Consider the following 26,547-nt stretch of genomic DNA (forward strand, 5'->3'; position numbering starts at 1 on the left):
ACTTTGCAAATGAATGCTGGCACCATGCACATTGCATTCATTTTATAAAGCCTTAGTGTGTTTGTTCTGTTTTCCAAACTCTAGCTCACTCAAGCTAGCTCACCACTCACCTAGTTTAGAACACTGTAGCCATATAGTGTTCTCTGAGGGATATAGATTTATCTTAAGTGCACCTGTTTGAAATACATGTTGATGCACATCCTCATTGTTTTCCATCAGCCAGAGTAGCAAGTATACTTACTATAATGCATTCTGTCATTATAGTCATGATGGATAGTTGGCCATACTTAGGCAATAAGGCAGTTTACTGTAACACCACATCTATGCATACTACCTGTACAGTCTGTACTTCACATTGCACAAATTTAGCTCTGCCCTTAATGCTAATTCTCTTTGTCCAGGAACTGAATGTGCGCCAGCTCACGCTGTCCACCGACAAAGACAAATACGGCATCCGTCTGAGAGCAGAGCCTGACCACATGGTGCTGGGCAAGCGGCTGAAGGGGGCGTTCAAGTCCGTCACAGCATCCATCAAGGAGCTGAAGAGTGAACAGCTGGAGGCCTTCCAGAAAACGGGTTTGTTTCACCCTCACTTCAAAACTCTGTTCTCAGTGCGGTGAGCAAACTGTGTGTGGAAAAAAGCCTTACATTTTATCTTCTATCTGTAATTTGTGATCTACAGACATCATGGCCTTACACCATTTATGAATGCAAAAGCAATGCATGCCTTATAGCGCTTATAGCATGAGAGGTGGTATGAGTGAATGTGTCTAATAATTAATTCATGAGTAGTACCTTTTTTTGTTCTAATTTCTCTCTCTCTCTCTCTCTCTCTCTCTATATATATATATATATATATATATATATATATATATATATATATATATATATATATATATATATATATATATATATATATATATATGCAGTGTGTGTATGCGTGTATGTGTGTGTGTGTGTGTGTGTGTGTGTGTGTGTGTATATGTATATATGTATGTATATGTATGTCAGAGCAAAACCTTTTATCTTGTTACCAATATAGTAATTTTACAGGAGAAGGAAAAACATTATGAACTATTAATAGAATAATGAGTTCTTTCTCCAAGTGTTTTTGGATGAAATTTTCACACAGTGTTAAAAGGGAGGTAGTGTTCTAGTGTTTTAAAATTATGTATATCTGTCATTCTGGTTGTCGAGTCTGGGTTTAGCAAATGCCAGGAGAACATTAACTGCCTGACTGCATTGTGCTGACTAAAGTTTGGTTCCAGTGAGGGGAGATCTTAATGCTTCAGTATTAAGATTTCAGACAGCTGTATGCTTCTGACTTTGTGGGAACAGTTTGGGGAAGAACCTCTTATAACATGATTCTGTTGTAACTGTTGTAACATGGCTTTGCCTCTCACTTTCACTCATACAACTCAAGGATTCTTATTGCAGTGGCCAATCTAGAGTGGAACTGAAGATCCACTTTCCTGTTGCTATTGTTAGTTTGCTGCTTGGTGATTTATCCATAGTTCCGGAGCGACTGGTTTTGAAGATTTATTTGAACGACATAAATTAGACATAGACATCCATCTTGGCAACATACAGTGCTCTGCAGCTGGGCTTCAGCCTGCACTACAACAAATGAATAGACAAGCTGTGAAAATGAAGTCAGTAAATGTATCACTGCCTAATTAATTGGCATTAATTGGATTAGCTGTTTGAAGAGGTTGGTTATTTATTTATTTAATGTTCATGGTCATTTTATCAGACTTTGTCTTTAGAAAAATTTGCCAGCTGTAGTTTCTAATGAGGTTAAAGTGTTGACAGAGAAAGGCTCATGCTGCAGGCTCAGTCCGTTGTGGGAATGGCAGCAGTGAGGCCTTTTGATGTACCTGGATGCCCAAGTAGGAGGTGTTTTCCTGGGCCACGAGCTTGAGGGCTATCACTTTCCCTGTCTGAAGTGGGCGGAAGCTTTTAATAGGCTGTGTGCATTATGTGCCGCTGCACTCGGAGGGAAAGAGGAGAGCAAAGGCAGGCATGGAAATCTCAGATTAGCATGAGGATCTGATAGGTGTGCTTTGACGCTCCTGCTTCAGAAATCATTTTCACGCCTCTTATATAGAACATCGCCGACATAATCAGCTGGAACGTGGGATACGGCTAGGAAACGTGACCCAAATGGGTCAGCCCTGGATGAAAATGCTGGTCTGAGAAACGAAAGCAGAGTTGGATAATATATGAAGAACTGTGTAACTTCAAGCATGATCTAGAAAAAGTACATGAACTGAAAATGCTTTATCACACAGTTGAAGTTTCTTCGACTAAATGTTTTTTTAAGAGATTTGTTAACGTAAAATTCATGTCTTTTCGAAATGAGTTATTGTTTAAAAAAATACCGTACATTAAAAAAACTGTAATACTTACACTATATTTCCATAAGTATTCACCAAGCGCAATGCAAAGTGTCAAATGCAGTGGTGTAAAGCAAAGCTGCCACTGGACTCTAGAACAGTGGAAACGTTCTCTGGAGTGACTAATCACGTTTCTCTGTCTGGCAATCCATTGGACAAGTCTGGGTTTGCCGGTTGCCAGGAGAACGGTACTTGTCTGACTGTATTGTGCCAAGTGCCGAGTTTGGTAGAGGTGGGATTATGGTGTGGGGTTGTTTTTCAGGAGTAGTTCCAGTGAAAGGACCTCTTAAAGCTTCAGCAGATCTATAGATTTTGGATAATTTCATGCTCCCTTTGTGGGAATTTTGTGACTCGCACACCAGTGCATAAAGCAAGGTCCATAAAGACATGGATGAGTAAGTTTGGTGTGGGAGAAATTGACTGCACAGAGTCTTGACCTCAGCCTGATAAAACACCTTTGGGATGAATTAGTGTGGAGACTGCAAGCCAGGCCTACTCGACCAACATCAGTGTCTGGCCTCACAAATCCGCTTGTGGAAGAATGGTCAAAAATTCCCATAAACACATTCCTAAACCTTGTGGAAAGTCTTCCCAGAAGACTTGAAGCTGTTATAACTGCAAAGGCTGGGCCGACATCATAGTAAACCCTATGGATTAAGAATGGGATGTCACTCCAGTGCATGTGAAGGCAGACGAGCGAATACTTTTGCCAGTATAGTGTATCAGTGAATTTTTTTCAGTGCATATATTATATTGATAGATCATGAACTATACTCTATGCCCAGAATTATGTGGACACCTGAGAATCGCATCTGTATGTGCTTGTTGAATATCTCATGCCCGTTAATATGGAACTTGTCCTGTATGGACCATTCCAGTCGGGCTTGCCATTGTGCATGGTGATTTTAGGCCTGTATATGGCTGCTTGGCCAAGGAAATCCAATCCTTGAATTCAGCCTGAGCTGTTGGTGCTCTGGGACGTTTCCAATTCATGATAACAGCATGCACAATTAGCTAGGGTAGCTCTAACGGCCGAAATTTGACTGGTGGAAAGGTGGTGATCTCATATTGTGCAATGTTAAAAATCACTTCAAGTACAGCTCCTTCGGCTGTCCCTGTTTGTGGAGGCTGCTATATGCATTGATGCAGCTGTTGGTTGAAAAAAATGCAAAGCCACTGATTTATAAAGTGTAAACATACTTTTGGCCATTTAGTGTATATAAACCTACTGAGCTGTGTTATTGTTTTACAGGCTCTATTGTGGTGGACGGCCATGAGCTGCATGAGGAGGACTTGCGTTTAATGTACTCCTTTGACCAGATGTCCGGCACGGCCGTGCAGTATGAAGCTCACTCAGATGCTCAGGTAATGTACGTTCTGCCTGAAGTAGGTGGATCATTTTTAGCCTGACAGGCAGGAAGTTTTTTGACGTTAGATGAAGTGTCTTTTCATTGGATACGGACACATTTCCAGTCCGACAGCTGACATAATGTCCTAACTGAAATGATATACTGGGGGACTGTGTTTCTAATTCTGCGTCAGCTTCTACTGTGCAGTCACCCTTAGTATCGTATGGGCTTTTTCACCATGCAGGGTTTTTTTTTCCTGCAACTTTGCATACAGTGTTTATTCACACTACAGGTTAAACACATCAAAGAAAGCAGTGAGGTTTCTTTTCAAACAGATTTTAAGTCATATCACCTACGGCTTAAACAATTAAATATTTACTGATATCTATTTTAACCAAAGAGCTTCCAAAATGTTTCCACTGATGTTCTCATATTCCCGTATGTTATATAGGAACACTGTTATATGTTGTGGTAATGCTAATGAACATGTCCATTATATCTTATTTTCAATCCACATTTTACAAAGTTAGTGTTTCTTCCAAATGGTTGGTGTGTGTATGTTAATGCAGGTAGACAAATTGAGTGCAGGCTAATCTGTGTTAGGTTTGATTCTTCAGGTCCTCGTGCTCTTGGACATCACACCTGACCAATCCATGGTGGATGAAGGCGTAGCCAGAGAAGTGATCAACCGCATTCAGAAACTGCGCAAGAAGGTAAAAGGCTAATCTCATTCCTTACTGAATCCATGATTGTTAGGCTCTAGGGCAATGGGTCTCAAATTGAGTGTTTTGCCCTCCTGAGAAGAATTTCAGAAATTGCATCTCTACTGAGTAAGCTCTTTAAGCTCTTTCTACTGAGTAAACTACTTTGGCCACATCTAAAAAAAAGTGTTACTGCAAGCATGTTACCTTCCTCCACGTTTATGCTCTAAATTTTGACTACCCAGTTTTGCTTTTCAGAATATTACTTGACTTGTTCAGGACTACTTTATCATAGGAGAGGATGTTTTGTTTGGGATTGTTTAATGGATAAACTGATAACAGTTAACAGTTTATCCATTAAATACCACAACATCCTATTATCTGATCACTGGCAAGTTATGGTAATACATTTTCAGGTAGAAAATTGTAAATATTTTACTACATCAGGAAAATTGTGTTTTGATAGCTGAATACCTCCCTTCAAAAGACACAAGAGGCTCTCAAAGTGGTCAATTGAAGCCATAAAATAGCCTAAGAGGTGGATTTAAAAAGTAATACTTGTTTTAAGGTGGTAGATATTATTAAATGGTATTAAAATGAAATATAAGCCAGTTAGTCACAATTCACAGCCGTACTGCGCCCACTTAATTAATCTGTGAAGTCACAGAATAGGGCCATGATGTCTCGTGTATGTGCAGGGTTAGGGTTCATGGCCCTTGGAGGTTAAGGAAAGTAACGGCACTCAGTATCTCAAAGGGGGACCTATAAAAGTTTGAGAACTGCTAGTCTTGAGCAGAATAGTTTGATAAAGTCAACTTTAGATGGTTTTCTCACCTCAGCCCAAATGTAGTCAGTCAGCCAAGATGTGCTTGCTGCCTGCTTGCTTCTTCTGGAGTTTAATTTAAACGGATTTTAAATGCACATCAAATAGCCTGTTTTGTCTAATACTATGCTTAACCATCAGTGGGCCGCCCACAAGCAAAACATTAGTGGACTGCCAGCTTTACCATCATTGGGCCAACAGTGGCCCACTATCCTCTTGCTATCAGGAAACATCAACGTACTGTGTACAGGACAACACAGTTGTTACTAAGTCACAGTGACATTACCAGAAAAAGTTGATTTTGTTGTTGAAAAAAAAAGGCCTGCAAATTAATTTATAGAAAAAAAAAACAGCAATTCCAAATGCAATATCAGTTTTGGTCAGAAAAATCACAATTGGCTATTTTTGTTCAGTTGTTCAGCCCAACCAGCCCTACTAAACAAGTCAAAATTAAAAAAAAAAAAAAAAAATATATATATATATATATATATATATATATATATATATATATATATATATATATATATACACACATATATTTTGTTTGTCAACTTTAGTGCAGCCATTAATTCTTCCTGCATTACTGCTACTACTGTAGGTCTGCCTTACATTTAATCTGATTGGATAAGAGAATAAAACGGCGCACTAATGCGTCTCTCCCATTAAAAACCATTTCAAATAAGCAAAAATGTAGGTTTTTTTTGTGCCCCATTAGCCTCGTAGCTCCAAGCAGAGCTACAGAAGCAAACACGGTCTTGGCTGATTGACTACATTTAGAGTAAGGGGGAGAAAATTGAGAAAATAAGATATTTTCACCAAACTTTTCCTTTAACTTCCATATCCTTCAGAAGGAGCACTGTTAATTGCTAACATTCAGCCAAGCAAGTGATTCATGGTTTGAATGCCATGGGAGGAAATTTGCCCAAGGTCAGCTTTGTGTTTGCAGGCTGGCTCAGTCTGCTGCTGTAAGTTCTCCTGCTGCCCAGCTCTCATCTCCAGTCTGCTGGCATCCCCACCGCAGGGTCCGCCCAGTGTTTGTTTGCCTTTTTTTCTTCTCTCTTGGGGTCCAAGCTCATTTGCTTTTCCCAGACTCGGAGCGCTGCTGTTTTGAAAAAAACAAAAAACAAAAATCTTTCCACTCCAGAATTACAAGTGCATGGAGCAGAGCAAGTTGCACAATCATAAAAGCGTGGACTTAATAAGCTTAATTACCCCCGAGTCCACTCGGAGACGTACGAAGCTTTTTGAAGTGTTATGGAAATCAGGAAAGTAAGACGGATTTCCTTCTCTCCTCTGCTTTTTTCCCCCCCTTAATAAACAAACATTTTCCATTCCAGGCTGTTGCCTGGTGTGGTTTTTAATATATATATATATATATATATATATATATATATATATATATATATATATATGTGTGTATGTGTGTATGTGTGTGTGTGTGTGTGTGCGTGCGCGCGCATGTATATAAATGTACATGCGAAAGGGAAGGGGGTCGCTGGCAGCCGGCCAAGCTCAAATTCCTCTCTTATTGAAAGTCCGAAGAACGGGAGGAATTTTCCATGGGAGGGAATTAGACTATTTTTTATTTTTTTCCTCGTTTCCTTAGATGAGAGGTGGTAACCGGAGGGGGTTGATTGCTGGGGAAGGTTTAAGGAAAAAGAGAAGGCATGTTTACAGTCTTGCGGCCAAATGCAGCATTTGAAGACACTACATTGCCAAGTTTAAAACTATACCGAATCTTTCTGCCTGTGTTTTTGTTTTGTTTTTTTTAAGGGGTCATTGCTTGGAATTGGCGTTCAGTAAATTAGAACCAGACTCACTTTGATGTAGTGCAGTTTGTGTGTATTTTCTTTCCTTTAGAAACAGCGCTGGTGATAGGTAAACAGATTCTGAATATTCTTGCCTTGAAGATTCTGTATTTAAGACCAAATATGCATATCTCTCTCTCTCTCTCTCTCTCTCTCTCTCTCTCTCTCTCTCTCTCTCTCTCTCTCTCTCTCTCTCTCTCTCTCTCTCAAGGGTCATCTGGTCCCATCTGATGAGATCACAGTGTACTACAGCTCTGAGCCTGCTGGAGACTACTTGGACAAAGTGATCCAGGCTCACACAGACTTTATTCTGGCCACAACTAAAGCCCCACTCAAGCCATATCCTGTGCCCAAGAATGCTAGCGTCATCGTCCAAGAGAGAGCTCAGGTGAGCGTTTGTGAAGCTGAATTGATCTGTCGGTTTTACAGTGCCTGACACAATAATTTCATATTAAATAACAATAACAATCGCAGATATTTCAGCTAAGCCCCATTATTCAGTTGTTAGCTTCCACAGAATGTTCCAAAAGAATCCCACAGAATTCTTTTGAATGTAATTGGTTGCGTTTTTATATTTAAATTAAAGAAAGCTGAAAACACATTTAATGGACTAGTCGTGGGTCTCACAAAAACAGCAGCACTATAACATTTTTTGTTTATTTTAATGTCTGTTAATAACACCTTTAGAGGGCGGCAGTGAGTTTTGTTTATTAGATGTTTGTTAATCATAATTAATAATATGGCAATTAATCATCAGCTAAAATGTCCTGATTGTGACCACTCTAGTGCTACAGCACTTTCAGGTTAATGTGAAACAGTGACTGGGGGAAGGGGTCTAAAAACGCATAGGTTTTCAAATTGATCATTCAACTGCATTGAGTTTATTATATAATATGCACTTAGGATTATAATAAAAGTACGCACTTATGTTTTTTGTGCCAAATAACATTTTGGGGGTGTTTTTAAATGTTAAAACATTTAAAAAAGCAGTGAAGCTTGGCTTTTGTTTTCTGTATTCCACTGCTGTGTCACCAGTTCCTTTGGCCATATTTGTCTCGTGAGTGTGCATTTAAAAATAATTCTCAAACCTTACTAAAGTAATATAGATTACATGATACAGTCATTTGTTTTCTAAAGACATTATACATTCAACTCATTTCATAATTAATTTGGTGTTTTTTGAAATGAGTGTTGTCGTGAACCTGACTCCAGGCCCCTGGTGAGCAGAGGGCAACAGTGGCAAAGAAAAACTCCCTGAGAGCAACAGGAAGAACACAGTACTGAAAGCACAACAACAACACAGCAAGACAGTAAGGGTTATGGAATAGTGAATAAGGAGATGACTAATGAATATGCAGTGATAGGTGATGTGGAAAAATAGATGAAATGAGTTTAATCAAAGGACAGAACTGTTCAGATTACTAAAGCCTATCAGAGGTTATCTAAGAAAAAGAATGGTTGTTAAATGACATTGTTAAAGTCAAATGCATGATTGCCAAGAAGATATTAAAGTGTGAAGAGGTAAGGAACTCTGTACAGTGTGAGTCAGAGGCACATACAGGGGGCTCCATGGTGGTGTAACCGGCCGGACAGCAGGTGGGCAGCTGCAGCCGATCATGGTCGATATAGCTCCAGCATCAAACTGGACAGGAGGAGCAGTTAGAGGTTCTGGAAGCAGTTTGTATGTCTCAGAAAATGAGAAAGAACAAAGAAAAGGAGGAAAACATCAACTGAATGGTGAAGTGATTTGCTTTATATGGAGATACTGTGCAAAATGTCAGCTTTAGCTTGATGGTGTTTACGTCTTTACTAGATGATACGCACATCATGCACTCACTGTGGTTGTACATTCTTTGAAAAGGTGGATCTTCAAGAATTCTTTAGTAATGAAAACAATTCTATATAGATCCATGAACACTCGAAGCGTTCTTTGCTTCAGCAAATGGTTCTTCAGCTTGATGGAGGATGCTTTGTATATGGATCTATCTAGAAACGTTTTGAGAGGGATTCTAAAAAGCATTCTTCTATTGTTGCGATATCAAGGTTGGAACAGCAAAAGAACCATTTTTGTTGATATAAGGAACCCTTTTGGCTTGCCATCTACAGTACATTCTAAATCAAGCTGAAGGTGCAAAGAATCATTAAATCATGCAAAGGGTTTTGAGTGTTCGTGGTTCTAAATGGAACCCTTGAAGAACCATCATTTTTGAGTGTGTATGACTAGCTGTCCAACTTGTTTAATAACTACAGAACTCATTCAAGTGTATATGATATAATAGATGATTATGATCAATTTAATGCCTGTTATTTAATCTTTTGACTTCAGTTGAAGGGTTCTGACCTGGACTTGACCATCGTTAAGGGAGCAGCTGTCTCCAGAGCGCCTCTCACCGGACCTGCCTGCGCTTACGTCAACCTCAAAGTCAGTCTCAACAATAAACAGCAAGGTCAGTAGATGAATGTATTTGAAATTCTCTCTTTGAGTCGGGAACTAATGACTAGTTATAAAAATATCCATCAAGAACAAGATTTTTCAGAAGATAAAAAAGCAGCAAACATGTCGAACCAAAATGCCTAAACAAATAAGTTACATTTTTAAGCATTTACTTTGTCTACATACTTAAAATGTAATAGTAGGGCACATAAAAAGACCAAGCACAAAGAGCTTTAAATAATAACTAGTATATCATAGCTCCATGACTGCATTTCATCAGCTGCTTTCCTTAATATAAATGCAATTTTTATAGCTTTATTTTTGAATGTGCTGCCACTGTTTTGCTGAAGCACATCTTAAAACAGCTGCATATTATGAAACAGTACTGTGCAAAAGTGAGACTTAATTCCAGTCAAAAGAACATTTGGAAATATATATTTAACAGAGAAACATGCAGAAGCTCTGTGATGACTCTCTCAACAATGATGTCCTTGAATATTATATATAATTTTTCTTTTTTATCTGGCTGCTATCATCCTTGTCTGATATCCACCCAACAACTCTGTCTTCTCTGTTTTCACAGTTTTTCTAGCTGGAATCTCACTGTAGTGTTTGCCTTTGTTTTCCAGAGGGCACAGTTCTTCTGGAGAATCCAAAGGGAGACAATAAACTGGATGTGGAGAAGCTTAAAATGGTTTGCCGTAGTATTTTCAAACTCAACGACACCCCGTTAGCTGTGTTCAGTGGGACATCAGGTAAGACTGGGGTTTCTTTCTCTCCTTTATGATGATACAAGGTTCAACTTTACAGTTCATTACAGTGCCAGTACTGTTTTGTGAAATCATTTTTAAGAACATGGTTTCTCCACGACTCTCCATGATGCTGGATTTACAGATTTTACAGAACAGGCTGATTCCAGTACTCAGTAAATGTGCTAAATGTTGTTTCACAGGTCGTTTGTACAGCTGTCCAGTCAGTTATCTGTAGTTTCTCTCAGTTGTTAGCCAGTTTGGGACAGAAAAAATTGCCACCAATTTCTGAGTCTTTAGCATCTGGATTTCATTGACTGTACTTATTAAATATACTGTTCATCAGATTAAGCCTTGGGTTCACTGTACGACTTTTAAAGTCTGAACAGATTATAAAAACTCTGGGTATCTCACACTGTCCAACTGGTTTTCAGAGTTTTAGGGGGCTAAATTATTGGGGATCTCACACTAAATGATAAGGGATCACACACTACTCGACTTTTATGCTGCTGCTGAACCGAGCAGAGCTCACTGAACTTGCACAAACTCTCAAGAAGTCTCATATTCTCCCATTACTTGGTGACCCAAATAATCAAACGTGGAGCTGCTGTTGCTGTTTTCTCCACTGTTTGCGCTGTTACAGTACAGAAGCAGCAGGTAAACATGTTTAAATGAGACTCAAGGGTTTAAAAATGTGATGGGTGTGGTATTTTTTTTAGAATTTTAAATGTATGTAAATTCTATAGTGCTCATGCCTTAAACTCAGCTCATTAAAAAGCTTCGCTCCACATCTGAGTGACTCTTCGCCATTTTTCTTTGTTTTCTTGCTGTATTTTTTTCTTTCTCCCTCTCAGTTTTCATTGGCTGTTGCAGGAGTCCGTTCAGATTGAGTCGTTGGAGTTGGGTCAAAAAAAAAATAAAAAATCTGATGTTTGACAAACTTTGACTGGTCTGAAACGTGACCAGGAGGCCAAAAATCTGAATCTGTGCCCCTCAAAGACGGCTCGATTCTCTCTCTAACTGCCAGCCAGCTCCAACTCAGCCAGACTGAGAATTGGGGCTAAAATCCGGGTAGAAGTTGTGTAGGATAACCTTGACTTTAGGAGACTGAGGAGTCTAACAGGATTTGTGCTGATCTAAATAACAGTCATGATTAAAACGTGACTGTTTAATACACTGTAAAAGTGGATCGTCAATACTTGATGTTAACAAGTAACTGATCTAGTTTTATTCAACTCAAGAACTTACATTGATTGAATCATTCATCCAAAGTATTTATTTAGGTTGAATAAAACTAGATAATTTAATAAATAAACACACAACACAAGATTTCTTTGTGCAATATATTTAGAAAGCATTCAATTCATTCACGTACGCATAGCTGACAGTATCTTGCTTGTGAAACTTTGGATGCATGTGATTTTTCGCATGGTAAAAATGTAACAGTTTTATTCACCCTCTGTTCAATGTTTGCAAACATTCGCTGGTGACATGAACTCACTGACCAGTCATGGTTGTCTCTGCTTGTTGGCCTGACGACAGCCAAGATGACAAGTTGTCTGTGTTCCAGCAAATAGAGCAAATTTTCACAAACACTAAAAGGATCAGAATCTCTAAAAGCAGCTCAAACTGGGCTACAAACACTGGGTTTAATATTGGAGAGACTCAACATTTCAGCCTCTGAATGAAGTATGAAGCTCTCCATGACACTTTCACTTTTCCAAAATGGACAGTTTGGTTGATTTTTAGACCTTCAGTATCAAGAAGCACCAACATGCTGCTATTATTTACAACAACTATCCCTCTTTAGCATTTTTGGTGCCTTTGAAGTTGCCAGTCTGCTCCAGAGTTGTAGATGGCTCTCTTCATCTGAGTGACCGTTCAGATCACACGCGTTCACATCGATCGCTCTGCCACTCGGGCTTGAGCTGGCCTCACTGCCAGAAGCTGCACTCCACAGAGAACAGCTCGCTCGTTCCTTTCTGTCGCCTCCTTTTAGGCTTAATATCTTTTTTACACTCTGCTTGCTGATTCGGCCTCTCGTGGAGAGCCAGTACCTGCTCACGGAGTTCTGCTCCAGTGAAGGGAGCCTGCTGCAGTATGCATGGAGATAAGGGAATGCTGGATATCAGGACACATAGACGCTCCAATCTGTCACTACGCCACCTTCCAGAAACTCTCTGTTGTGTTACAGACCTTTATTGGTCAGTACTGTAGCGTCTCTCCTGTAATTTATGTACGGAAACTGTGGATTCCAGCAAGTGTTCACCAAGTACACTGTAAAAAATGGCTCATCAGATCAACCTAAAAAATTGCTTTATGTGGTAACAAGTAAATGAACTAGTTTTATTAAACCTAAATACTTTGAATGAATGATTCTTTCAATCAGTATAACCTTTTTGAGTTGAATGAAACTAGTTTGATTATTACATGAAGTAATTTTTTTAAGGTTGATCTGATGAGCCTTATTCCCCCCCAGTGTAACCCTATAACCTGCACAACTGCCTGCATTATAAGTCAAGCCGTTATTGCTGACGGTACAGAACCATGTTGTCACTGTCCAGAGAAAAACATGTATCTCCTTGTTTTTCTTTCTTTTTTTTTTATTTAAACACAGCAGCCATGATTCTCGTCGTGTGAAAATATGTTTTCTAAGTTGTCCTGACTCCAAACGCCCCGTCTCGTCTCCAGCCCTATTTTATTGTTCCGTTTTAAAAGATTAGGTTATGAAAAGGTAGCTCACTAATCAGATTTCTCAGTGCATGTAAACTCTTCCTCAGATTTCTGGAAATATGTGAGGAGTGTTGTCTCCTAGATGATGTATGTACATATTTTCAGGTACTCAGTACTCAGTTTCAGATACACACTCGGTATGGGTCAGTATCCCAGTTCTGGTATCGACATTTTTTTTACGAGAGAAAAGGTCAAATCACTGCATTCCTACTTGTAAGCAGAAATTTTTTTATTGAAAGTGTATTCAAATTCATAATGAAACATCTTTGCAAAAAGAAAATCAATTCTTTACAAACTTATCAATTCTTGACATCTAAGCAAGCAAAACAAAAACTTGTAAATGCTGTTAGCACAGATTTTGAATTATGTAATTAGTAATTCGTGTAATTACTGCATAATTATGTAATTACATTTAAATAATATAGTAAAAAGACAGTGATAGTTAAAGACTTATAAAAGTTAAAGTATAGCATGTAGTTAAACTTTAAAGACCAATGCAATATTCTGGAACTGTATTGTGGAGGGAATATTTTTATATATATATATATATATATATATATATATATATATATATATATATATATATATATATATATATATATATATATATAATTTTTTTTTTTTTTTTTTTTTTTTTTTTTTCCCCTGTCTGCATCATCCTGCCAGTCATTACCTGAACAACATGTAAGAAGAACATCTGGTTCCCATAATTGCCCAAGTGATAACAAACCAAATAATACACAAGTTCAGAACATGTTGTGTTTGCTATTTTTGCTGATGAGGAAGGCACTGAAGATAATTATTAATCATAGTGCAGCTTTTTTTTGACTGACTTTCATGTTGGAGCGATGCTTTGTTGTCCTGTCCTGATGTTGTTTTGCCCACAAAATGAAGGAAAAAACTGATTGAAATAAAGGATCTGGTAAGGACTCCTTCTGCCAGCACAACAGATGTGAAATGATGACGATGGAAACACAGAGGAGCCATTAATGAGAAGCTTAGGAAGATTAGGAGCGGTGGTGAGAGGGACTGTGCTGATGAGCTTGATGAATGCCCATTAACTCCGTCATTAATTATGAGCAAAAGACGAGGCACAATGCAGCACTGCATTACAGCTCCCTCCCCTCGTCGGCCTCAGCGCTGATGCTGAATATCGTCTGATTTACGGTCCTGTGTGTATAAACGTGGACCAAAGAAGGCATTTTTCCACCTAACCTGCAGTTTTCAGGCTGGTTTGTTGTCAATGCTACCTGGTTAAGGATGACACACTTGCACATCAATAGGGCATTAGAGCCCAAATCACGATTCTGTTTTTCACAATTTTGCATTGATATTTTGAATGCTTTGTTCATTTGCTTATCTGTGTAGCCATATCTATAGCTGTAGCTCAGTGTTTTTAGGTGACAGTAGGTACAAAGTACATCTACAGTTTATATAACTTGCCATTTGCTGTACATTCACCATAGTAGACCAGCTGCTGCGGCATTCCAGTCAGATGTGAAAGCACTTTGGCTTTATTAAGAAACCAGAGACTCATGAATTAGATATGAGTAACATTGTTTGTAATTTGCTCCACATCATAATATAATATTCTGAAAAGATAAACGGTCCAGTCTAAGTGCTTATCTTTGTTATCGAGTAACTGAGTTAGTGCTGTTGGAATCATATCTCTAAATCATATCTCGAAAATGGAGAAAACTTTCTTAACTTATATTAAAAGTCAATGTAAAAATGATTTCTTCCAAGTAATTGTGGATCATTTCTATTAGTCAGTTTCCTTGTGTAATACAAGGTTTTGTTCTAACGTCGACATTATGTCAGCTAAAATACACCCGAGTGATGAGGGGAGTTGGATGGAGACATAGTACTAATAGTACTAATCATAGTACTAATATATCGCTGCTTTTGGAAGAAAACCTTGTATCTCCATTTTGCCAGCTTTCATTTTTTCATTTTCATAATTTGAAAATATTTGTTGTTCTTTTATATTGTATGTAACTTTCATGATGAGTGGACCAAATGAACAACCCAGAATTACTTGGGAAAACATCTGGTTCCATTGACTTACATTAAAAGTAAAGTATGTTTTTTCCTTCCCCTGTAAAGTTACCATTTTGGAGATAGCAGCGATATCATAGTTCATTTGGCCTTCTGAATTCTGCTGTTGATGCAATCTCACCTACATACATTTGCATATTACTTTGTGCTTGTAAAGGAAATCTCATACTTGTGCTTTTGCTTTTTTGCTTTTTTGTTGTTTTAAATTTAACAATGGCAATAAATCAATTTCTGTTTCAGGTTTAATTGTTTTGCCGGTTCTTCTGTTCTTGATGTAGTAGACGATGTTCCTGGAACAGCAAGAAATCTGCTGTTATGTCTTTTTGAACTCTGTGACTCTATGCAGTTTACAGTTAAACTACTGTGCAAATGAATTGAGAGTAAAAGAGTCAAAAAATGATGCTGCTACAGTGATAATACATCCCATTAAAAAGTAACTATGATGTAAATTAACCAAACCACAATGATTGTTGCTTTACAGAGTTGAAGGTGAACAGTGACCTCCTGGCTCTGAGTGGAAAGACAGTGTCAGTAACTGCAGGTGCCAGTCCTAAAGCAACGAATGGTTCAGACTCTGTTATCTGTCCGTACATCAACCTGCAGCTCGTCAATGCCAGCCCTGCAGGTACACCTTCCTCTATTTTTATGTTCTTTTTGTTAACTGCATTCCCTAAAGCTCCATCCAATACCTTCATGATCACTTGGAGTGATCCAGAACTGACTATCCACCGTAAAAAGAGGATGTTCTTTTCTTATTGGACAAAATAACTGGCCTGGAAAGCAATTTACAGAAAATAATCGCAATTTAAATCACAGTTGATATCGGTCAGAAAAATCACAATTAGAATTTTTTTTTTTCTGAAATCATTTAGCCCCATTTAACAGTGAGATTTCCCTTCTCCTGTAGAATGCCTGAGTGGGGATGTGGGCACGCTGCTGCTTGCTAATCCAGCGGGCCAGAATGGACTGCAACATGCTGGGCTGCTCAGTGAGACTGCTAAAGTGTTCGGCCTCAGGGGCAGGAGGCTGAAACTCTACAAGGATGAAGATCTCGCAGAGGGTAGGTTAAGTCTTCTGTACAAACCACGTCTGTAAATGTGAAACTCTTAAATTCTTTCAGTGTGTTCAGTGCTAACAGCTTCCACTGATACAGCAACCCAAAGTGTCATGAGGGCCACCTTGCTTTATTTATTTCACATTTTTATTTCGTATGCTGATGAAAGGTCAGACTGTTAGGATAGAGCACAAACTGTGTAGCTTTTTATAGTTGTGTTGTTCAGGCTTTTCAGGTTAAGCATATAAATGACAGGCTAAGCCGAAAGTTTTCCAGCTGTTATAGTAATGCTCGCAACACAGTGGCCTTAACAACTGTCTACTCTGTTGTGGAACAGGGGTTTCTGACCTCAGCCCTGGCCACATTTGCTCTGCACATTTTTGTGTTTTCTCTACTCTACACACCTGACCCCACCAATGAGGCCCTTGTTAATTAGTTAATGGGTTGAATCAGGTGTGCTCAATGAAGCAGAGCACAAAAATGTGTGTGAGGTCGCCCGAGGTGAGATCGGGAGAGCGGTAGACATTACCCCATCACCCTTATGGATGGAAGTCAGATCCAGAAAAAAACCATTTTTTTGTAACAGTGTTACAATTCTTACAAAATAACACACTCTAACTTGAAGTATTTAAGCAAAAACTGCTGTTACACTTCTCTCTTCATGTTGAACGGGTTTTCAGCACTCTGTGAAGATTCTTTGCAACAGTAGCTACGAAATAACACATTTGTGGGTGGAGTGTGAATGTCATCAGTGAAGTTGCACTGTAACATTTGAAGCCAATTTTGAAAGCATTTGACTAATTGTATTTTAAGAACTCATATGACAGCCAAAGTTCACAGGGAGGGCATTGAGCGATTTCACCACAGACACCCATCGAGTTCCTCACCGCAACATAAACCGTTAACATATTCCACAAGAACCTTGATTCCTAATCTTTGGATGGAGGTTAAGCTGAAGCCCTGAACTCAGATCAATACGGCCTGGGCAGTAACTAATCCCTGGAAGTGTGCTCTCCACTTTCACCCTCACTACTTGATAGTAGCCTAATACCTCTCCTCTAATTTAAAGAGAAAGTCACACTGGTGATTATATTTGCTCCTGCTGCCATATCGTGGTGGTCTGTATTGAATTGCCTGTGCAACATTTGAATGACTGATTAGTGGTAGTGAAGTTAGTGAAGTTAGTGGTAGGGCAGTGTTCATGTAGCTACAGGACACCTACATACACACTTGTCTTAAAGGTTGCCTTTTTAAACTGTGTTAAGCATCAGTTTGTTTTTTTTTTTTTTGTTTTTTTTTACCTTAGGTTGCATCATGGCATTTCTGGGGTGACGTGATAGACTTTGTAGCTCTGCCTGTCACAGTGAAGTAAAGTGGATAGTATGACATGGCTTGTCATGTCAGGCTGGTTGAACAAAAGTGTGTGTTTTAGGCTCTTGGGTGAAGTAAGTTTCATTAGTATTGGGTGATATTTTTTTATCATTACAATTAAAACAGTAAAACCAAAACTGAAAAATATATTAGTAAACCCACATCATATTTCCCCATTGCTTTCTAACTCCAGCCCTGCAAACTGGCAAAAATGATGCTAAGTGTTGTTTCATGCCTTAAATGTTTACCAGGCTTTTCCATGCTAACAAATGGAGCAGCAGTTATATTCTGGCATCTGTACAGACACTGTAAAGAAACTGCTGCACTTTTTAAGGTGGAACAGGAATTTAAAATAAGATGGCAACTTCAGCTTCATTGAATTTCTCAAATCATTTGTCTTATATGCAGTGAGATTCAGAAAATATTAGTCAGCCAGTCCAAGGCTTGTTTTGCACGCAAGAACCTGAGACCCTGCAGTGTCATCTGATGCAGCTGTGACCAAGTTAGGCAGTATGATAGGAACTTGCTACTCTTTTTGTTTTTATTTATGTGCCTGAAACATCCCTGACAAAACCATTCAGTTTGTTGGTTTACACTGCTTGCACACCAAAAAAACCTCAGTAGCCAGATTTACATGCAGCCTGATAATCTGTTCTAAATCCAACTAATAGCTTAATCAGAATAGAATACATTCATGTAAACACCTCAGTCGTGATAGACTACTCTGATTGAGACTATTTGAAATACAATTTATACCTGATTGAACAAGGTGGGTATTCATGTAAATAATTGGGTAAATAAAAGAATAATAGCCATTTTAAACGCCTGTATCTGATTACATTCCCAATCAGAAAGTTTAAGTATGTTTTGTGCACGTGCGTCACATCATAGGGAACGTTTATAATGTTCAATATGGCAGGAGAAGAAACTGGTCTGCAGAGGAGCCGAAGTTTATGCTCTGATCTTTAAAAGACAGTGGTGGGACGGACGTCCAGCTTCTGTGTCTGAGAACGCGACGTCTTCCTCTTGGCCTTCTTTAATAAGTACATGTGAAGGATGTTTTCCTGAGTCTGACATCATTTTAAAGTGATTAAAAACACAAGCTTTGCTTATAGCCGCTCATCTCGCTCTGACTTACGTTATGCTCGTTGTCATGGTAACGTCTACACAAAGTGTTACTCTACAGATAATTTTGGATCGGATTACTTGTAGTGTGCATGAAAACAAAGATTTTCTATCAGTGTTGAGTAGAGTGAGTATATAAACACCTCAGTTTTAATCTATGATCAGAATGTTTTCAATCACATTTGCAAAAATCTTTGCATGTAAGCACAGCCATTGACCCCATATACTGTCCGTTGCTAAGTGTCATTATACCTTTTATAAGGTGTAAGCTGTGTCATATCTACATTATGTCACTGTGATATCCTAGGGTACAAAGTTGTTTAAATGCTCTCTCATTTCACCCAAAATCCCAGTCAGATAGGAATTTTCACGTCACCTGACATAGGTGTTGTATCCATTTGATACCAGGGTTGACAAAAGTGGCCTTTATGATGAACAGGGTCTGTTGGAATAAGCCTTAATAAATACTTATGATAGATTCATCTCAGCTGTCATGTTAAGCCCATTTAGATGCCTTGTAGCCTTATTATTACTGCCATACACTAAAGTGTGACCAGATTCGTTACAGATAGTTATGTTTGTAAGTAGACATTTGCTTTATAGATGGAACACTGTTGATACTTTTACAGTGTACTGTAAAATGTGTATTACAGAAGAGGGATACTGATAGTTACAATGAAATACTAATGGATGAGATGAATATTACATGCTCATACAAGGCCCTGATAATAAGGCCCAAAGATATCTATTAAAGTTACCTTGGCCGCTAACAGTGACTGAGTAGTAATGACCACAGATGCAGTTTTTTAACAACTTCAAGGGATTTCATTAACGCCCCAAAATGGATTTTTGTTATCTCAGCTATTCAGAAAGTGCATTTGAGTAGAGTCCAGGCGTCTGGCCCACATCAACACTTTTTATAAAGAGGTATTCACATTTTCTTTTATGAGGCTACAATAAGCCTCAGGGGCCTAGTACTGGGTGCAGAACTTTCAGCGAGCTGTTATGGCAGCAGGCAACAAAAACAGCTGTTAAACCTCGACGGCTTCTTGATCATTTTGATTGTAATGGATTATTGATCTCTCACATTTGCATATTTTTGGAAAGGACTTAATTAATTAGTTTTTAGAATATCAAACACTGCAACGTTCCGTACATTTACATTTTTAAGATGGATTTAAAAAAAGGTCTGTGACTTGCTCAGTAGCTGGCAACCCAAACACCAGTGGCTCAGACTCGAGTTCAGTTTCAAGAGCTGTGACTTGACACTCCGCTCTGGTGTCATGACATGATGAGCAGGGATTCCTGACTCATGCTAAACTATGCTAATCTAACGTAACGTCACAGAGCGGTAAACTAATCTGTACTGTAACTAGGGCTCAGTCTCTTATCTAGCTCATCACCAGGGAACTGACATGCACTTAAGCTCCAAATTAACTGCATGCATGAACAGAGTTGTGTTTGTTTCCGGGGCGACTCTAGGCTGAATAAGAATAGCATGAAGCACAAGATATACCATGGTACACTCTTAAAAAGATTCTTCACGGGTTCTTTAGCAAAGAAAATGGTTCTATAAAGAAGTATGCCGACTCAAAGATCCCTTTTCATGATTAAAGGTCTCTTTGCATCATGAACATACTGTAGATGGTACACCTTTTTCAAAAGAGTTCTATGTGTAGCATCCAAAGAGGGTTCTTCATCCAAAAAGGTTCTATATAGAAACATCTACAGCACCTTTCTTAAAAACCCTTTCATGATGCACTGAACCCTATAATCATGCAAATTGTTCTTTGAGTGGTTATGGTTCTATCTAGAACTATTGTCTTTTCCTTTTTAAAGAGTGTAGCTTCTTCTTTGCGTTTGTGATCAGCAGTGTTGTCCACACATCATTGTATTACCTGGTAATAAAATTTCCACCTTATTAGTGATGGCATGAGCCAATACTAGAGTGTCAAGTCCATGCCAAAATGAAAATAAGTAGCATTGCCGTTTTTGCTGGACCACCTAGCTTGTGAGCGTCACTGACTGACCGACTCACTGACTGACCGACTCACTGACTGATTGCAATCTCAAAAGAAAATGTGAGGTCTGCTTGACTTTTCACAGGATTCCGGATGTTTGTTTGAGTCTGTTTATGTACAGAAATAATCTTGGTGTCTGTGAGAATCTCTGATTTTGCTCGTTATGCCAGCAGTCATAAAATCTGACGTTGTGACTTTAGAGCTCGATAGAATATCTGCATGGATTAAGTAGTCAAGTTGCAGCAGAAACTGCATATCATAATTAAGAAATGAGTCATATTATCAAACAAATCCACCAAGAAAGCAGAATTTTTGACTGCCCCTATTGTAGTGGATAACTTCACCTCTTTCAGCCAGGAATATCACCGCTATCACAAAAGTCCCTCATTGCTCTATTGTTAAATGTAAGGTAACTTGATATATTAGAAATTCTTCCTAAACATCCTACCTGTTAAAGTAATTGTAATAAAATTTCAGTAATAGCAGTAGTAGTAGTGGAAATAATAATAATGATAAATATTATAGTTATTATCAATATTAGTAGTAGTAATAGTACTGTGATGGAAAATATTGACATTTATTGACCGAAAATTGCTGCAAAAAAATCTGAGTGGTAAAATTTGGGCATCCACTGGGCACTGATGGTGGTCCAGAAAAGCCAGGCTTGCCTAGTCTAGTTCTGTCTAGTACACTGTCTGACTGCAGAAAAAATGCTGGGAACACAACAGCAGAAACAGTCTGACTGTGATGCTGCACTATTAGATAACACTCATTAAGAAGGAAAGTAGCAGAACTCGCATATCTTAATGCTTTGCTTTTGAGACAGACGATGCACAGAAAGAGTCAGCAAATATTCTCATAAGCAAGTGAGTCATGATGTAGGTGTGAAATCAAATTTGAAGCGTTACTGAGACACCCTTATTGTCTTGCACCCCTAATGCTTTGAATGAGTCACCTGTTTCAAACAGCCCTTTTCCACTGAGTTCTATAATAGCTCTAGTTCTTAGCTGGTAAAACTGAGCCAGAAGAATGCCTGGGCCTGATGATGGTGAAGACAGGTTTAAAAAAACATTGTTCAATAATTGTATGAGGTACAACATGGATGAGATTGTTCTGTAAGCCTGGTTGTTGAGCTGCACTGGTTGAACATAGTTGGTGCTGCAGGCAGATATTGTGCTCACAAAAATCCACCAGTATAGTAGCATACTGTGGTTTTTGTAAACAAAATGTCACCTTTGAGATGTTTTGTGTATTCAGTAATCTCATTTCTGATCTATGGAGTTTATATAGCCAGTCACACTATATATGGTTGTGATTGATGTATGCTTTAGAAGACATACATAATCTTCATGTGTATATATTTGCTTTAGATGATAGATATGTTATAATTTAGGGACTATCACTGTTCTTTGGGAGGGACAAATCGCCTGCTCCTCACATTTGCTCAGGCCTTATCTCAAGTTTTTCTCTCCTAAGTTCTAGCTAGCCGACAGGAGTTACTGTGAAACATTGTTTAGTGCCCTTGAGGGTACAGACAAGAATCTCTGTAGAAAAGACCAGGTGTGTGAGGACTTGCTGACCACATGAGTTTCTACCCTTGTCATTATTTTATGCATATATTTAAACATTTTCATGCTTTTTTATATCACAATTAGTTGTAACCCATTAATTATAACTTCTTTGTTCTCTGTTAACCAATGAAAAGTAACAACACCCTACGTTGGTACCTTTGGTGTGTCTTTGGAGATCTCCGGGAGATTTCTTCCTGGCTGAAAAGTTGAAATAAACATATTACTTTGGAGCATTAATTGTGACTGAGATTTTACTGTTTTTTTTTGTTTTGTTTGTTTTTTTTTTTTATTCAGATATTTCCACAACAGTGCACATTTTAGAACGTCCTCAGATCACAGCATCAGGTTTCAGGCATCAGACAAAACAGCTTAAACGAGTAAAATAATCTCTCGGTTCATACACTGTCATTGTGCTTTGCTCTTCTGGCTGTTTCAAAGTTACCAGAAAAATTATTATTATTATTATTATTATTATTATTAACACACATTTACTTTGGTAATTTTTCACTTGAATAAGAGTTACTGGCACAGGCCTGCCCAAAAGAAATTTGGAAATGACCTGGCTGGGGTCAGCTAGTGCTTGTATTGACTGTGCATGCATAATAGCTTCTCATTTACAAATACTGAAAGGAATTTTCTCTGAAATCTCTTGAACTGCAGTAAGTCCCCTGGGTGCTTGTGTGTGTGATAAGCTTTAAGATGCATCCTAATTGCTTTGGTACGTCTAATAGGGGTCTTGAGGTTGTTTACTTTATGTTTAGCAAGAACACATTGTGACTTCTTCTGTTTGGGCTTATGTTTCAGCTCATTCTGAAGTTTAATGCTGGTTTTGAGGGTGTTTTTTATTTTCTCTACATAATTATCTGAGGCTGTAAAAAGTAGTTCATCAGCATTTTCTGAATGCTTTTTAAACAAACAGAAATAGGAGCAGTGAGGCTGTAATCCCAAACTCCATGTGTAAAGAATTTAGAAGAATCAAAACGTTCGCAAAGAATTTGCAATTAGCTATATAACGATAAGGTATATGTGTTTATTTCCTGGTGTCTCTGAGAAAGTAGGTCACATCCCACAAGGCTTCTCCAGTCATCCTGTCAGACACGAGATTTAGCTGACGCAGAGTTAAAAATGGCCCCTCGTTCATCTCAGCCCCCCCACCAGCTCCTAAAAGATGGCAGACATTTGTCTTCTGTCTCATTTTTAACCAAAGCCGCACGGTAGATGTTCTGTCTTTACGGAGTGCTCGACTACAGAGCCTAAAGTGGCAGCCCCCAAATCCCACCCCCTTGCCCTGAACACAGTCAGACCAGCATAGATCAGCTAAGAGATGTTTGGTGTCTGAAGTTTGCTTCTTTAGTTTTGCATTGGAGCTACAAGGCTAATGTAGGTAAAAGGTAGTGCTAACAGTACTCCTGAATCAGCGTCATACAGACATGGACAGACATACGGACAAAGGTGTCAAAATGGTGACTAATGCTGTTTTAGCTATGCTAAGGTACTTTAGTCCATGTTCATAGGTAACAGTGAGTTATACAGTGTCAGAAACCATATAATCAAGTTGAGACAATGAAATAATAAATATGAAATAAACTATCGTCCCATTTTAGCTGCATTAGCTTCATAGCTGCAGGTCCAGACTACATTTGGGGTTTTTATGCAAAGAAATCATTGATTCTTTGAGTGCGTTTGCATGCACTTCTGCAATATCTGATAACTGCAGAAAAACAGATTTTGTCAGTAATCCGATCAACACGAGTTGGGCAGTAATCAGATTTCTGCTTTACAACCAGCCAATAAACTCGCAGAAGGTGCGACGCTTTTTTGTTTTTAACGTTGCACCACTTCAGGCGAAAATATGAACCTACATCATCTAGAAGATGAAGAATATTTAAACTCATTTTGTTAAGTCTTGCAGCAACACTGCTTGCTTATTTTGGGTACAGCAGTCTGTTCCACACATGCGCAGCCTGAGAAATCTGATAGAAATCAGAGTAAGTTTACATGCACTGTGAAATCTGATTACTGAGCTAAAATCCAGCCACTTTATCAGATTTCTTAATCTGATTTCTAAACCTTTCTAAATCGGACGGTGCTGTTTACAGGACCATTTGAATAATCAGATAACTGCATAAATCCGATTATGATCAGAATATTGACTGTAAAGACACTCACTGTTCAGTTTTGGTTGGAAACAGAACAGTGAAAATTTTGAAATGTGCCCCCAAAACTTGTGAAGATGGTCCATGGTAGCTCTCCAGTTGGTTAGGATTACATAATTAAGAAGTGACAGAGAAGTCATGCAGTGATTTACAATGGCTGGGACCAATCTCTTGGAGAAAACCTGTGTTCTAGATACGTCACAGACTGAGAGAAGGGTGGCCAGTAGCATAATGATAGGAGGGGTAAGCCAGGAACCAGAAAGTTTAAGTCCCAAGACTGACTGGGTGCACCAACACACTACTGGAATCACTTAAGTATACACTTGAAAGTGATGGTTCTTTTAAGGGTTCTTTAGTAAAGGAAGTGTTTCTATATAGAACCATAAACAATCAAAGAACCCTTTGTGTTGAGAAAGTGTTCTTCAGATTAATGGAGAATGTGCTGTAGATCTAATATATAGAACCTTTTTGTCACAAGTCTGACATCATAACAGTAGCAGAACCCTTTTTGGTGCTATGCAGAACACTAAAATGTGTTATGTATAGAATCATATACAACACATTCTCCATTATTCCAGGAACCATTGCACGATGCAAAGAACCTGTTAATCACAGGGTTTTTTGAGTGTTCATGGTTCTACGTAAAACCATTTTCTGAAGAACCATCTTTGAGTGTACATCAGGGGTCATGGTTCACCACTGAGGAGTTGTGATGTTTACTGCAGCTACATAATTTTGATGGCATCTTTTTTTGTTGTTGTTGTTTTATTCCAGAATTCACTGAAACCTCTTTGAAGACGCTGAACACGAAGACTTTATATGTGCGAGTTCTGCCCACGACTGCTGAAGCGTAGTGATACTGATGTCTGCCTCTCCGAACAACCCAGCGTCAACCCAGCGTATCTCCTACTGTCTGCTGTGGAGTGTTTCCTTACTGAAATAGAATTACCTGGCAACGTCTAATAACTGTGTTATAAAGGGCTTTTTCTGTTAGTTCAGGTAGTAAATGAAAAGAAAAGGAAACTGAATGATGTCACTCTCTAATAAATGGATTCGGAGCTAATAAAGGTGGCCCGGCGCTTTTCTCTCTGGAGAAATCTGAGGATTTACAAAGGGAAATGCCAAGCCTGCATATTAAATTATCAATTCAAGAATGCTGCATTGTCTTCTCCGCAGCTTTGGAGTTAGAGAGACACAGGGACGCAGACAATGCAACTCATATGCCAGTTAATTATTGATTATGATAATTCCAATAACTGCTTATCTTTAAGGGAAATGCGTTTAGCTGGGCTACAGTTCGGGTGCCTGTGGAAAGACCACTCAGCAACTTCATGCACACGTTAATGTGATGTATGTGAGTTACATCATTTTCTTTGATAACTGTCCTTTTATGTTCAGGGAAAGTTTAGCATAAAAAGAAACATCTCTGCAACCAATATTTAGTAGTCAGAAAGAGGGGTCAGTTTGAGTGGTCTGCTGTCTAAGCTAACCGGGACATTATAATGACAGTCTTACTTTAGTGTGTTTAACCACTTACAGCATCTAATTAAAAGACTTGTGGACGGTTTTCTGGACAAGCAGTGTGTTTTATTGAGGTCTTTAGGCCCAATCATGTAAAGAGGTCATTTTTCAACATTTTTTTAAAACATTTTTAACAATACATAGACATTTAACCAAATGCTATTTTAAATATGACTAATTATTTGCAAATATAGAACAACATATTTAGGTCACCTTCCTTTGTTAGTCTGGCAAAAAGCTAACAGCTACATCACATGGACAAAAGTATTGGGACACCTACACATTACACTTAAAGGACCTTTTCTGACGTCCATAGGCATTAATGTGGAGTCGGTCCCCCTTTGCAGCTATAATAGCTTCCACTCTTTTGGGAAGCTTTCTACACGATGTTGGAGAGTGGAATTTTTGTCCATTCATCCAGAAGAGCATTTGTGAGATCAGACACTGGTGTTGGACAGGTGGGCCTGGCTCACAATCTCTGTTCTAGTTCATCCCAAAGGTGTTCTATCAGGTTGAGGTCAGGGCTCTATGAGGGCCAGTCAAGTTCTTCCACACCAAACTCAGCCAGCCATGACTTTATGGAGTTTGCTTTATGCACTGGGGCTCAGTCATGCTGGAACAGAAAAGTGTCTTCCCCAAACTGTACCCACAAAGTTGGAAGAATACAGTTGTCCAAA

General features: G+C 38.6%; 1 protein-coding gene across 1 annotated transcript in view; it reads left to right on the top strand.

Annotated features, from left to right (window-relative positions):
- Positions 1-25,923, top strand: part of iars1 (isoleucyl-tRNA synthetase 1) — a 110,455-nt gene extending 84,532 nt beyond the window's left edge. Inside the window, exons 26-34 of the mRNA XM_037532373.1 lie at positions 402-576; positions 3,649-3,761; positions 4,363-4,458; positions 7,289-7,465; positions 9,404-9,524; positions 10,141-10,266; positions 15,533-15,676; positions 15,959-16,111; positions 25,124-25,923. Of these exons, the coding sequence (XP_037388270.1) occupies positions 402-576; positions 3,649-3,761; positions 4,363-4,458; positions 7,289-7,465; positions 9,404-9,524; positions 10,141-10,266; positions 15,533-15,676; positions 15,959-16,111; positions 25,124-25,203 (1,185 nt within the window). The 3' untranslated portion in view covers positions 25,204-25,923. The remainder of the gene's footprint in view (positions 1-401; positions 577-3,648; positions 3,762-4,362; positions 4,459-7,288; positions 7,466-9,403; positions 9,525-10,140; positions 10,267-15,532; positions 15,677-15,958; positions 16,112-25,123) is intronic.
- Positions 25,924-26,547: the final 624 nt, after the last annotated feature.

This window comes from Pygocentrus nattereri, chromosome 21 (genome assembly GCF_015220715.1).
Source record: "Pygocentrus nattereri isolate fPygNat1 chromosome 21, fPygNat1.pri, whole genome shotgun sequence".
Taxonomy (NCBI): domain Eukaryota; kingdom Metazoa; phylum Chordata; class Actinopteri; order Characiformes; family Serrasalmidae; genus Pygocentrus; species Pygocentrus nattereri.